The following is a 13376-nucleotide window of genomic DNA, read 5'->3' on the forward strand; positions in this document are numbered from 1 at the left end:
ATAGAAACCAGGAAAAGAAAAAAAAAAATGCAGTTACAAGATTCTATCTTAAAATGTGTATCATAGAATGGTTTGAGTTGGAAGAGACCTTTAAGGTCACCTAGTTTCAGCCCCCCTGCTATAGGCAGGGACACCTCCCACAAGACCAGGTTGCTGAAAGCCCCATCCAGCCTGGCCTTGAATGCTTCCAGGGAGGGGGCATTCACAGCTTCTCTGGGCAGCCTGTTCCAGCATCTCACCACCCTCACAGTAAAGAATTTCTTCCTAATATCTAGTCTAAATCTACCCTCTTCCAGTTTAAAGCCATGTCCCCTCATCGTGTCACTACCTGCCTGTATAAAAAGCCTCTCCCCAGCTTTGCTGTAGGCCCCCTTCAGGTACTGGAAGGCTGCTATAAGGTCCCTTTGGCTCCTTCTCCAGGCTGAACAGCCTCAACTCTCTCAGCCTGTCCTCGTAGGGGAGGTGCTTCAGCCCCCTGATCATCTTCATGGCCCTCCTCTGGACCTGCTCCAACAGCTCCATGTCCTTCTTGTGTTGGGGGTCCCAGAACGGGATGCAGCATGCCAGGTGAGGTCTTAAAGGAGTGGTGTAGAGGGGTATATTATGCTTTAAGAAAAACTTAAGTGATATTTTGGAGAAAATAATGGAATAGCTTTCCAAAATTTCACTGTTAGAAGAGCCTAGCACAGTCCGTATGATTGGGAGTATCATATAGATATTTGTAAGGAAACAGCCTCACAAATATTGCAAACCAGCATAACTGGAAAATATTTAAGAAAGAAAACTGCTTGAGTGCAACTATGCACCCAGACAGCAAGCTTCCACTGAAGACAAAATACTTGGACTGCGGGTTGTAATTCTGAATAGTGAAGACACCTAGTGGCTGAGTCCATATCCAGCATAGACAGTAAAACTAGTTGGTAAAGGGATGTGGTCCTGGCAGTGTAATTTCTGCTTGTGTTAATGCTGAGTTGCATAAAGTTTATGCCAGGAATGTCATAGTAGTAGTTGACAAATAATCTTTGCATCCTTATTATAAAACTGAAATTTTAATCAGGGAGCAAAACAATGAGAGATAGATTGTTCACTAAAAATAGGTAAAGAGAATTTAAATGTCACGTTTGTTCCATTTGATTTCATGAGCACAAGGAAGGACCTTGGGGGTTGAGGAGGGGTCTTGTTGCTGTGGTCAATATCATCATCTCATTACAAAATCCTAAGGCATTTCTAATGTTCTTCGACTCCTGTAAACTTTTTTTTTTTTTTTGAGGTTTCAGTACTGCTTTAGATAACTGGTACATGTGATCAGATCCCTCTTTACATTGTTTATGCTGTTGGATGTTAGGAAGTACTTCTCTGAGAGAGTGGTCAGGCACTGGAATGGGCTGCCCAGGAAGGTGATAGAGTCACCATCCCTGGTGATGTTCAAGAAACGTTCAGATGTTGTCTGAATCATATTATGGAATCATAGAATGGCCTGGGTTGAAAAGGACCTCAAAGATCATCTAGTTTCAACCCCCCTGCTGAATGCAGGGTCGCCAGCCACTAGACCAGGCTGCCCAGAGCCACGTCCAGCCTGGCCTTGAATGCCTCCAGGGACGGGGCATCTACAGCCTCTCTGGGCAACCTGTTCCAGTGCGTCACTACCCTCTGTGTGAAAAACTTCCTCCTAATATCTAACCTAAACCTCCCCTGTCTTAGTTTAAAACCATTCCCCTTTGTCCTATCACTATTGACCCATGTAAGCAGCCATTGCCCCTCCTGTTCATATGCTTCAAGTATTGGAAAGCCACATTGAGGTCTCCCTGGAGCCTTCTCTTCTCCAAGCTAAACAAGCCCAGTTCCCTCAACCTTTCCTCATAGGAGAGGTGTTCCAGCCCTATGATCATCTTGGTGGCCATCCTCTCGACCCGCTCCTAGAGTTCAGCATCTTTCTTGTACTGGGGCCCCCAGGCCTGGACACAGTACTCCAGATGGGGCCTCACAAGAGCTGAGTAGAGAGTGACAATCACCTCCATCTCCCTGCTGGCCACTCCTCTTTTAATGCAGCCCAGAACATAGTTGGCCTTCCGGGCTGCCAGCGCACACTGCTGGCTCATGTCCAGCTTCTCATCTGCCAGGACCCCCAAGTCCCTCTCCGCAGGGCTGCTTTCAAGGAATTCTTCCTCTAGTCTGTATAAATAACGGGGATTGCCCCAGCCTAAGTGCAGCACCCTGCATTTGGCCTTGTTGAACCTCATTAAGTTCACATGGACCCACTTTTCCAGCCTGTCTGGGTCCTGAAGTTTAACAAAAAGGCGAAGCTTTTTCTGCTGTCATGCTTTGAGATTAGTTTTCAAAATGAACAATTTCTTGTTGGTAACTTTGTGAAAATGTTTGAACTGTAAGATAGGAGCTGTCATGTGCAAGTATAAAAGGAGAGGTGAGGAGGAAAGTACCATGTGTTTCTTGTACCAGGTACTGCGTATGACTTGTGAGAATTCTTCTGTTTGTGTTATCAATACTAAATATCTTAGGTGCTCATCTATGGTTTTTGACCCCTCCCTCTACTATCAATGCTGATGTTTCATTATTTGTATTTCCTTTCTGTTGAATAGAGGAGTTTTCATTGGGTTGTTGGTGAGGGTGGGGGGTGGATGGGAGGTGTTATTTTTTAATTGTTTATTCTGCCTGAAGATGGAAAAGAACTTGAATTTTTCTTATTTGTTTTTAAGACTTCCTTACCTCCTTGAGACATTCCTGGGAGTTTCATTTTATTCTTATGGTAATAAGTTACTAAATATGTGTTTTTTGGTTGTTTTTTGATCTTAAACAGTAACTTATATCCTAACTTATAAATAAACAAAAATCTGTCCCTGAATTGAGACACTAAAACACAAAGTTCTGTTTTAATAATGTTTTAAATTTTGCTGTATATAAAGCACTTCATTAAGTAAATGTAAAATAACTAGAACTTAAATATTAGAACAGAAAGTAAACATAAATATGCTAACAATATATTTAAATACAAAGTAACTGTTTAGCAAAGAAGGAAGGTACAGTCTTAAACTGACAATTATACATCTATTCAAGTCCTTATACATTTAATTCAGGCTTAAGAGCATTTGAAGATTGCAAAATAGAGGTGTCACTATGTGGCACTGACTTCTACTATATGCAGTGCAGTAGCTTCTTTGCTATGTGCAAATCAGGCCTCAGCTGAATCCTTGCAGATACCAAGTCTTTAAAGAACTAACAGTTCAATGCAATACAAAAGCAACAACAAGCATAATTCGGTGTGTTGGGAACTATTTTAAGGAAGCAATTCCAAAAGTACTGGAGTAAAGTTTGGCCAGTCCCTGGGGAAGAGGAGGCTCAAGGAGACCTTATCACTCTCTACAACTCCATGAAAGAAGGTTTTGACGAGGTGGGGGTTAGTCTCTTCTCCTGGGTAACAGCAATAGGATGAGAGGGAATGGCCTTACACTGAGCTGGGCAAGGTTCAGGTTGGATATTAGGAAAATTTTCTTCTCCAAAAGAAGGGTGAGGCATTGCAACAAGCTGCCCAGGGAGGCGGTGGCATTACTGTCTCTGGAGGTGTACAAGGAGAGGATCAGTGTGGCTCTGAAGGACACTGGTTAGTGGGCATGATGGTGATGGACTAGATGATGTTAGTGGTCTTTTCCAACCTTGATGACTCTATGATCATCATATGACTACTGTTAACTTTAACGGAAATAAATGAGGAAAATGCCTATGTGATGCTCCTTCTTCTGTCTCAGTTTCCTTCTTGACAAGACAAGTCTGTTTGTTTTGAGGCTGTGTTTTCCCTGTTTCCAGGTTCTTAGGCATTGGCCTCTAATCATGTTAAGACAGAGGGAGATAGTGGGCTCAGGCTTTTACTGTGTATCAGCACTTTGCGAAGTGTGGGCATGGCTATTCTAGTTGTTTGATTCATTTTATGGTAATGATTTGCTTCAGAAATAAGGGGAGGGAGGAAGCAATTTAAGGCTAATTACAGAAGAATTAAGGTAAGGAGGTCTCATTTACTGTAGTGAAATCTAATACTGAATATGGGAGCTGTTTTGTACCCTAAAGGACAGATTGAAAAACACCTGAGACAAACCAGGGTATAAGAAAATCTTAACAGCCTCAGAAGCTTCCAACTATTTTTTTTTCTCCAGCTTTGAACAGAGTTGTTGAATTTACGCTAGCTTCTGCATTGGTATAGAATACTCCACTGATGAACTGGAGAGGGGAGAAAAAAAAAAAAAGGAAATTTCTTTGCTTTCCTCAGGAACACAGTGGTTCTCATTGAAGAGAAAGATTTGATAACAGAAAAAGTATCTAAAGTAACAGTAGGAATTTCCTAATGAATGTGTGCTCTTATCTTAATGTGCTCATGGAGCACATGATGATATGAGAGTACTGGCCACTTCACTGCACTCAAGTAATCCTCAGATTTTATGTCCTCTCCCTGTGCACTACTGAACGGGAGAAGATGCATCTAAATCATGAATAAAATTGCCTGTACTTGTTTGAGGTTCAGCTGAAGACAAGCTTTGTACACCTGTGATCTTATGCCCTCCTCCAGCTGTAGCAGAAATCTTCTAACCAAATGGATGCTATTTTGCAAGACTAGATCTTCATATTTTTCTGTTTTCTGAAGCTTAAAGTGATCCAGGGAACTGGGAGGCTTAACACCTTATCTCAAAGGGAGGAAAGACTGAAATTGATATTCAGAAATTGTTTATTTTATACTTTTCTATTTTAGACTCAGTATACAATATTTGGAATTAGTCAAGCACGTGTGACAGTTGCTGTAGCTCTCTGTATCCCATCCCATCTCAATCTGCATATTTTGCTTCTGAGATGTACTATCTGCTTTTGAATATGAAAGAAGTAGAGACTTCTAACACTAGAAGACCCACAAATGCCAAATCCTTTGTGGACTAAGAAAAGTTGAGGGATGGGCATAAAAACTTCCTTAATTCATCTAAGCAAAACTTTCACATACTGTTTATCCTCCAGTCTCTGCTGTCCAGCCTATGTAATTCACAAATGCCAGACCTAATTAACAGTATAAAGATGGCCTGAAAGCAGCTGCTGTACACTTAATCCTACTGCATCTTGGATATGGCTTAAACCATGTGACTAACTTAAGAAGTTAAGATGTCATCATAAGAATTTAGCATAGCTGCATTACTAAACTTTACATACCCCACCTGATTCTGCAACAGCTTCCACACAGATTCCTACTGATGCATTCCTATTGCAAGTATACACAACCCTCTTCCACAGAGGAACTGCCCATGCGAGAAAACTTTACCAAAGGATATGCTTACTTCTCTTGTGCTTTTCCATTTGATAGGAGGGCAAAGAAAGCAACCTGATCTTAGAGAGGTGATGCCAGGACATGGCTGAGAATAGGAAATTAATTATTAATAAATTCATGAATCAAGAGGCTGCAACAGCAGTTTATCATAGATACATCATGAGTTGTCAAGAGATGAGGATTCAGAAAATGGAACGTGAAAATACTCAAATCTACACTGGATGATCTTGACAGGTGAATGTTTTCGCTCAAATTTCATGAAGTCCGTAAGGGAGACAAGGATCAACTTTTGACCTTTTTGCAGGTAGTTTGGAATAAAATGATTCTTCTGTGTTACAGAAGCCCTTCCTGAAAAGACCTGAAGCATTAGGCAGCTGTAAGACCCTACATTTGCAGATTGCTTTATGCAACGTCAAAATGCACAAGAATTACTTCAGTCAGCATTCAGCTGCAACTGAAGGCACGATCAGGGAATTTCTGACACAATGAGAAGAAAAATCACATACTTGATTGGCAACAGGAATTCTTTATAGTCTTGAAACATACTTCAGTAGGATTGTATAGATCTACCAACAGTCAAATTGCTTCAAGATACAGTGATATTACTGGAAGGGTTGCCTATGCCACTGCTCTACCTCACATTTTTTTGTCACCATCCATTTCCATTGCTTTGTGTTAATGTTATACTTCAACAGCCACAACTTCTTTATTTTCTTGTTGAAATAACAGATAATGCATAAATTCTATGAAAAAGGAATTCCTTTATTTAAAAAAAAAATCATTTTTTCCATTACCAAGTGAAAACTTTACAAAGTAAAGTATTTCTCTTCCAACAGCATTTTAATATAAAAACTTAAATCACTTACTGTGGTCTTACTGTTCTAACAGGAAGTCCTGTGGCACTGCAGGAAACTGAACCCAGGTAGCTTCAGCCTCACTCTAGCATTTGATCGTCATTTTGTTGTTTCAGTAAAACCAGTTCTGTGACCATTCACCAGAAGCAAAACTTCCTTAATGCCAAAACAAATACACAGCATCTTCACTAGCCCAGCACAGACTGAAGTCTAATAGCATTATTACAATGAGAATCTGTTCAAAAAAAAATTTATTTTGAAAGTTAGATACAATCTTAAAATTGTACAAAGACAACAAGCACTCAAATTACACAAGAAGTTAGCAGTGAGTACAATGTGAACACAACAGTGGTAAGTCTTGCCTCTCTTCATATGTAAATACAAATAGAGATAATCCTTGCCAAACTTCCAGCTTTTTCTTTTTTCTCCTCCCCAAAACCAGTTCGTGATGCAGCAGAACTTAGTGGGGAGCACGTCACCGTTCAGTTCAACAGAATTGATAAACGGGGCTCTAACTAAAAATGTCCTTCTATCGTGAGAATATCCCATACTTTGCAGAACCAAGTTTCCCTCTCAGTTGAAAAACCACTTTCCCTTTCATTATATCCTATGTTTCACTTCCTGTAAGGACCTGCCAAATTAAAGGCTTGAAAATGCTTAAAAATACTAGAACTCACGTTTTTCAAGAACATGCAAGCTGAAACTAACATGGTGTATTTACGTAATTCACAGAATGGAGAGTATTCCTTTTGTCTAGTATTTGAAAGTGTTCTAAGAAATGCATTTCAGAGTCATTTTAGCTGCGAATTGGCTAAGCTAATGTACGTACATGGTCAGCGTACATTCTTTTTTAAATTACATGTAATTTCAAATATATTACTAAAAAAATGCAGTGTTCCTGCAGAAAAAAAAAAAAAAGCAAAACCCCATGGAGACTGCTAAACAACGCAACCACAGCCTCTGTTCCAGGAACTTGTTATTACTTAGTTTTAGAAATACCAAAAAACCTCTGCCGTAAATCTTCCTTAGAATCAATAGTAATTAAAACAAGGTTATGTTTTGTCCAACTATAGCCACAACAGCAAAATTATGGCACAAACTGGACTGCTTGCAGGACTCGGTTCCAAGACTTAGTGGAACCATTTTTACTTTAAAACAAAACAACTGTAAATGTCTCATTTGTGATTTGGGCTATGTCCATGAGTAAAACTTATTATTCTTTCTAGGCTACTTGGAAGTAGTGCTGGAAGTGCTTTGTTTTTCCATTGTTTTATCTCATTATAAATATCTGTTGCAATGCTACAGTGTGTTGATTTTCATCAAGTTTCAAAAAACTATATATTTTTTTTAAATATAAGAATCCCATCATAAAGACATTATTGTCTTACAAATTGCTGTGCATTAGAATTCAGTCAGTTCCTTTCAAAATCTTGATGGTCACCTTTTACTTCCAGCTTGGTGTAAGTTGGTTACAGTATGGATACACTGAAAGGGATCCTCACCAGGCTCATACCTTCTGCAGTAATTCTGCATTAAAAATAAATTGATACTAGATACTTAAGATAGTTACAGAATTGTATTAATTCTGTGTATGAACCTAAATTTATAGACTGCTTCTTAAGTAGAAAGTAAACTTTTGATAAACTGGGTGATATAATATTGCTTTGCTTTAATGAATGAGTGATTGCTTTTAAACAAAAGCTGTAGCTATCACTAACTTTTATTTTCAAGGTTTTCAAGGTTTTTTCATTTCACTGCAATAAGACAGCAGCTGTAAAACAAACAAACGAAAACTCCCCAAAACGTAACAAACAAAAAAACCCACATTCTGTTATTGTCAGGACAGAAAAGGCTCTTGGCAGTATACCTTTTACTTGGCTTTAGAAGATTTATAAAACAGCTCTAGCCCAAGACAGTTTATGAGCTTAAGCAAATGCAATAGCAAATGATATTTGGGAAGGCAAATTTTGATATACAGTATTAGAGGCAAACAAAACCAAAACCATTATTATGTTATTTGTCTGAAGTCCTACACCAGCAACTAAAATCACTGACAGGAGTGCTACAACTGCATGAAATCCCACTAGCATCAACAGGGACCAGCAGTGCAGCAGTGAACTGGGTACCTACGTACTGGCACGTGCCTTCTGCTTTTCGCTTTTGTGCATTTATTCAAGCACTTCCCATAGCAGAAGGCTACAAGACACTGACGTAACACTAACTGCATTTCTGCAGGAATTGCACAAAAAAAGCAGTTGCTAATCCAGCAAAAGAGACTCTCCTCTAGAAATAGCTACAGAAATAAAATAAGTCGGTTACTTTGTCTCTTTTAGCAAATACATAGTATTGCTGCAAATATCCCGATCAAAAGAAATAACGTGATATCATGAAACTGTACAGGGAAAGGAAGATGAGCAGAAAACTGGCTCCACTTGAGAAAGTTAAAGCATGCTTGCATCACTATATCCACTGAGTGGAGCTTTTCTATGCAACGTGGAAAATGTTTGACACCTCCTTAAATTCAGAACACCTAAAGAAAATCAAGCTCTTTTTACAATGCTCCACCATTCCATTAAAAACATTATAGAGCAAGCACTTGCATCAAGTTAACTTTTTGGCATAATAATTTGGATTAGCTTAGTAACAGTTCACTAGATTTGGGAGAGAGCAACATTATTGAACTTCTTTAATTTACTTTACTTTTTGTCAGTTCAATAGATGGCATCTTGGCACAGAATAAGAAATATACCCCAGAAGTGTAGAACCATTACAGCTTTAAAGTATACAGGCTTTCCTAGTTGTTCTTACAAATTCTTGAATAGCCTTTGCAGTACCTGTTTTGAAAATTATTTTAATCATTTTACCTCCTTTGACCAAAAGGCTGAGGCAAGAAGTAAAGGACCTTCAGCGAGAGACAGAGGACCCTCCGCCCCTGCACGCTGTGAAAAGCTGGCTCAACTCCACTATTTTGTGCCTCCTCCACCTCCAGTTCAAATTCAGCATCTTTTATCTTGCTATAAGAAATAAGAAACAGGCATTCATTCCCCATACTACTATGACCTTGGTCCAGTGTAAGATTCATTTGCTAGCAGCTGTGCTGTAAACCACACATAGTTACTAGTTTGTCCACTCAGCTTTCAAAGTTTGGCACTGAAACTGGAGGGAACATATTAAACCAAGAAAAGGATATGGTGATTTAAAAAAACAGGCATGGTAAACCTTCAGAACTTTTGGCTTTATAAGAAGAGTGGAGTTCAAGGGTTGTTACAAAAGGCCACCTATTTAGGCTAGGTAATGAGTGCATCCACAGTTGCATCAAATAGGATTAGAGTATTCTGGAAGAAGTGTTTCCTCTTTTAAAACATAAGACAACTTGATTAGGAAATTGCAGTCATCCTCCCAAGCAGATCACTTATGTTAAATAACCATTCTACAGCCTCTTGCATTTTTAATACGCAGTACTTCTTAGTTGCTCACAGACTAGATTCTGGACAAAGCAATCCACTGACATGATGAACAATTCCTACTTAATCCTCTTCTTCGTGTATGCAGATGCACAGTTTAGGTAAGGGAGGTTCTCCACCCAAGTGCCTTTTTCATAGCGTCAGTTACAGTTGGACTGAACATAGATAGGATGTATGCCAGGCATGTTCCCTGTGCTCAGTGTGAGTCCTACATCATAGCAGCTCTTGAAGTCTACAGCAGGGTTAGCGACAGTCTCTGGCATACCACTTAGTTCACAAATAGATTGTCATTTCTACAATACAAAATAGCTTGTAAAACCAATATGTAACACTGTATATATGCATGAATATAAAAATAAACCACACCATCAATATGTAAAACTTCACGACGACGATTCAAAGTTTTCTTCTCAACGATCTTCAGTATTGATGAGCTGGTTCTCGTTGTCATACCCATCAGGCAGGTATGCTTTCCTTAGCTGCTCCGACTTAGGTATCGAACTTCCATTCTTGACGTAGCGAGACAGGAAGGCTCGCACAGAAGGATGATCAGCCTTCTCAAGCGGAATATTAGCTTCCAGGCACATTTTCACAAAGTCCTGGATGACACTGGTTTTCTCTGTTTGAGCAGTGCTGTTGCACTGAAGGGAGGCAGTCAGTGTCCTCTGCTTCTTCCTGACGTTCTGCTCTTCAAACTCCGCCTTCCGCTTTGTATGTGTTTTTGACTTGAGGTGGTCATTGATTGCCGATTTGCGAACGTGATTCAGAACCACGTTGCAGGAAGTGCAGAAGAGTTTTCCACCATCTTCATGCAGCTCGCTGCCAAACTCAGTTACCCGATCCTGAGGAGTTACATACAAAGCAGTCTTCGAGCGGCTACGTGACGGAGTGGACTTCACTCCAAACCGTTCCATTGTGGCTATCCGGTGAGTTTTACCTGAAAGCTGAAGAAAAATGCTGTTAAGACATGCTAATGATTTCAATCAAACCGTCTTGAGAGCAGTCTATCCACTATCCAGCATAGCGCTGACTGCCATCTAAAAACCAATGACATGTAAGATACATGCACAAAACTATTACTGAACAATTCTTCACCTTGAAGTTCTATCTTTGAGCAAGGAAATTCTTCATGGGTCAGAGTAAACTACTTTTTAGTTTCTACCACTGCAAAGCTCAACAGAACCCTTCAATCTGTTCATCACTGAAAGTCATGCAAAATTATATTTTTTTCCCAAAAAGACAGTTTAATCTTGAAGATAAAGTTTGCCTTATTATTTTAAACACATTTGACATTTTATTAGCTCTGTTGAGTCGGTGTTCTTCTGTTTATTTCCTGAAAGTTTGTATTACCTTTGTTAGAAAAAAACGTCAGGCAAGAAGGCCATCACTGTCACTCTATATAAACTACCAAAAAAACCTCTCTGCTGGCACTCATTACTCACTTGGAACACCTTTCACTTTCACCCCTGTCTCAAACCTCAGCTATCAGACTAGGCCTTAACTTAGAGTCATTTTTTTTTTTGCCATTGCAATGAAAGTGCAACAAAAGCAGTCTGATGTGAACAGAAACCTGCACACACATGTTTCAATTAAAAATAAAAGCCTGTTTTTTTTTTTTCCATGGAGACAACTACTCAGAAAGGTAACTGATTACTCAGAGAAGACAGCTGGACAGTCCTTAGCATCGCTGTAAAATTAAATTATCAAAGCAAGCAATGATCTAGTCAAGTGTACTCAAATCAATCAGGCTCTATTTCTCTTAATCTTGTTACATTTTCAATGTAAAAGACTGAAAAACTTCCCTATGTTCAGGTTGAGGGTTTTTGGTTGTTTTTTTTTTTTTTTTTTTTTTTTCGTTTGTTGAGCAAAATGACAATTCACAAATATTTTGAGGAAATCTAACAGGTTGCCTGGATATTTACCTGTGGGGATGAATGACTTGCAGGAATATTGCCTTACCTCTGTTAACTACAAGACAAAAAGAGAGACCTGTGTAATTGTAGATGTGTTGTTTTTTGTAATTACTGTGCTGCATGCAGTTTGCTGTTGAAACATTTAGAAAATCTGCCTTTAAAAGACACGAATTTCCTAATTAGCTGTAAGGCAAGCCCGTCCAACTTTAAAAACTGAATAGAGCTTGTGCTGTCCAGAATGCCTCTGGAAATAGAGCAATCAAACAGAGAATTCAGTCTTCAAAACTTTAGTCCTCAAAAAACACACTGCTACACAAGGAGCTGACATCCTTTTTGAACATGGGAGACGAAGATCTCGCTATTAGATACTTTACCAGTCAGTTTTCTGAACTATCTGCTGCTTTCCCGAACTACAGGCTTGAATGATCCTGCACAACCCTATGGAGTAAGGTATTTTTTGCTGGGATCAATGGAATTTCTTTCTTTTTGTTGCCTTAGGTGTTCCATCCCCACGAGTTTCACAAACTGCTGAAAGCCTCTTGAAACCAAACTCTCAACAAATCTTATCCCAACGTCAACTTGTTGCTCAGGACCCGGAAATGTCAAAATGAATCACACACGAAACTAAGTGTTCCCGCTTATATCAGAATTGGAGGCAGTAATTCAGCGAGCTGGACAAGCGCTGAAAACACGGGATGTTTTTCTCCCGTCTCAGGGCCTGACTGGGATTCTTCAGAAGTAAAGCTGCCTTCCCGAGCGCAGGGATGGCACCACGGCTCTCAGGGGCTGCGGGAGCGCTGATAAGCGAGCTCTGCTAACAGCTCACGCTGAGACGGAACCACTGCACGCTCGCAGCATCTGTGGGCGACTCCGTAGCGCACGTAAGGTGAGGAAGAGGAGGAGTGTGGGTTAGCAGCAGTCGGATAGGTGTAGCTGTCTCCTTGCCAAGCGAAGCAGCCCGTAAGGTCAGAGACGGGGGCGCGTCTGTTTCCCGGGGCACTGTCCCCGTGCCGACGCGGTGTGTCTGCAGCCCGAACACGCGACACGAGCCCGCGTGAGCCCTCCGCCCCTCACCTCAGCAGGGCACCGCGCGGTGACAGCGGGCCGGGCCCTTTCTGCCGCCTACCCCAGCGCTCTCACGCCCCGTCGGCCCGGGGCCGCCCGCCTCCCGGAGGCCGCTCGGTGCGCCCTCAGCCCGACCAGATGCAGACAGGTGTGGTCCCGCCGCTTCGCCCCGCCCGGCCCGGCCCGGAGCGCAGACCCGGAGGCGCCGCCCCCTGCCGAGCGCCGTTACCCGCTGGGGCCGCGCGGTCTCCCCCCTGCTCCGCGCGGCCTGCGCCTGACGCTCCCCGCCACCGCCGCGCCGCAGCCAGACACAGCTACCCACCCTGGCGGCCGCGGTAGGCGGGACCTAGCAACCGGCCTAGCGACCGCCGCCCGAGAGCGGCAGACAGGAGGAAAGCCGGTGCTGATTGGCTGCTCTCTGCCCGGCCGCGCGGAGACGGACGGCGCGCTAGCCCAATTGCAAGTTGGGGGCGGGCGTAAATGCCGTGATGGAGGCGCGCCGAGGCCAATCGGAGCTCGCGAAGGCGACCTCCGCCTTTAGCGGACGGGCGCTTCGGCCAGTGGTGGGGAGGAAGCTGCGGAGGACGCCGTGATGGGCGGGAAGAGCAGCCAATGAGAAGGGAGGCGTAAAGTAACGAGAAGACTTTTGCTCCAATCACAAGACGCTCCGGCGGGGCCGGGCGGAAAGGAGGAGCCAGAGGTCAGGGGTCAGCGGCGAGCCGTCTCCGCGCTGGCCGTCGGGCGGCCCGGCGGTCGGCCCAATAGG

The 13376-nt window shown here is 42.0% G+C and overlaps 1 protein-coding gene across 4 annotated transcripts; it reads right to left on the bottom strand.

The window, feature by feature from the left end:
- On the bottom strand, positions 6403-13192 carry CGGBP1 (CGG triplet repeat binding protein 1). Of its 4 annotated transcripts, none has more exons than XM_021401389.1 (2): positions 12933-13192; positions 6403-10576 (listed from the first exon to the last, which is right to left on the bottom strand). In XM_021401389.1, the coding sequence occupies exon 2, from the start codon at positions 10544-10546 to the stop codon at positions 10043-10045; it is 504 nt and encodes a 167-aa protein (XP_021257064.1). In that variant the 5' UTR covers positions 10547-10576; positions 12933-13192; the 3' UTR covers positions 6403-10042. The 4 variants fall into 4 exon arrangements, with proteins under 4 accessions (XP_021257064.1, XP_021257054.1, XP_021257046.1 ...); XM_021401379.1 differs by having other exon boundaries at positions 12840-12980; XM_021401371.1 differs by lacking the exon at positions 12933-13192 and adding an exon at positions 12620-12831.

The sequence above is a fragment of the Numida meleagris genome, chromosome 1, assembly GCF_002078875.1.
Source record: "Numida meleagris isolate 19003 breed g44 Domestic line chromosome 1, NumMel1.0, whole genome shotgun sequence".
Lineage (NCBI taxonomy): Eukaryota > Metazoa > Chordata > Aves > Galliformes > Numididae > Numida > Numida meleagris.

Coding starts and splice junctions, on each gene's coding strand:
- CGGBP1 (XM_021401389.1), bottom strand. CDS start 10,546: ATGGAACGGTTTGGAGTGAAGTCCACTCCGTCACGTAGCCGCTCGAAG.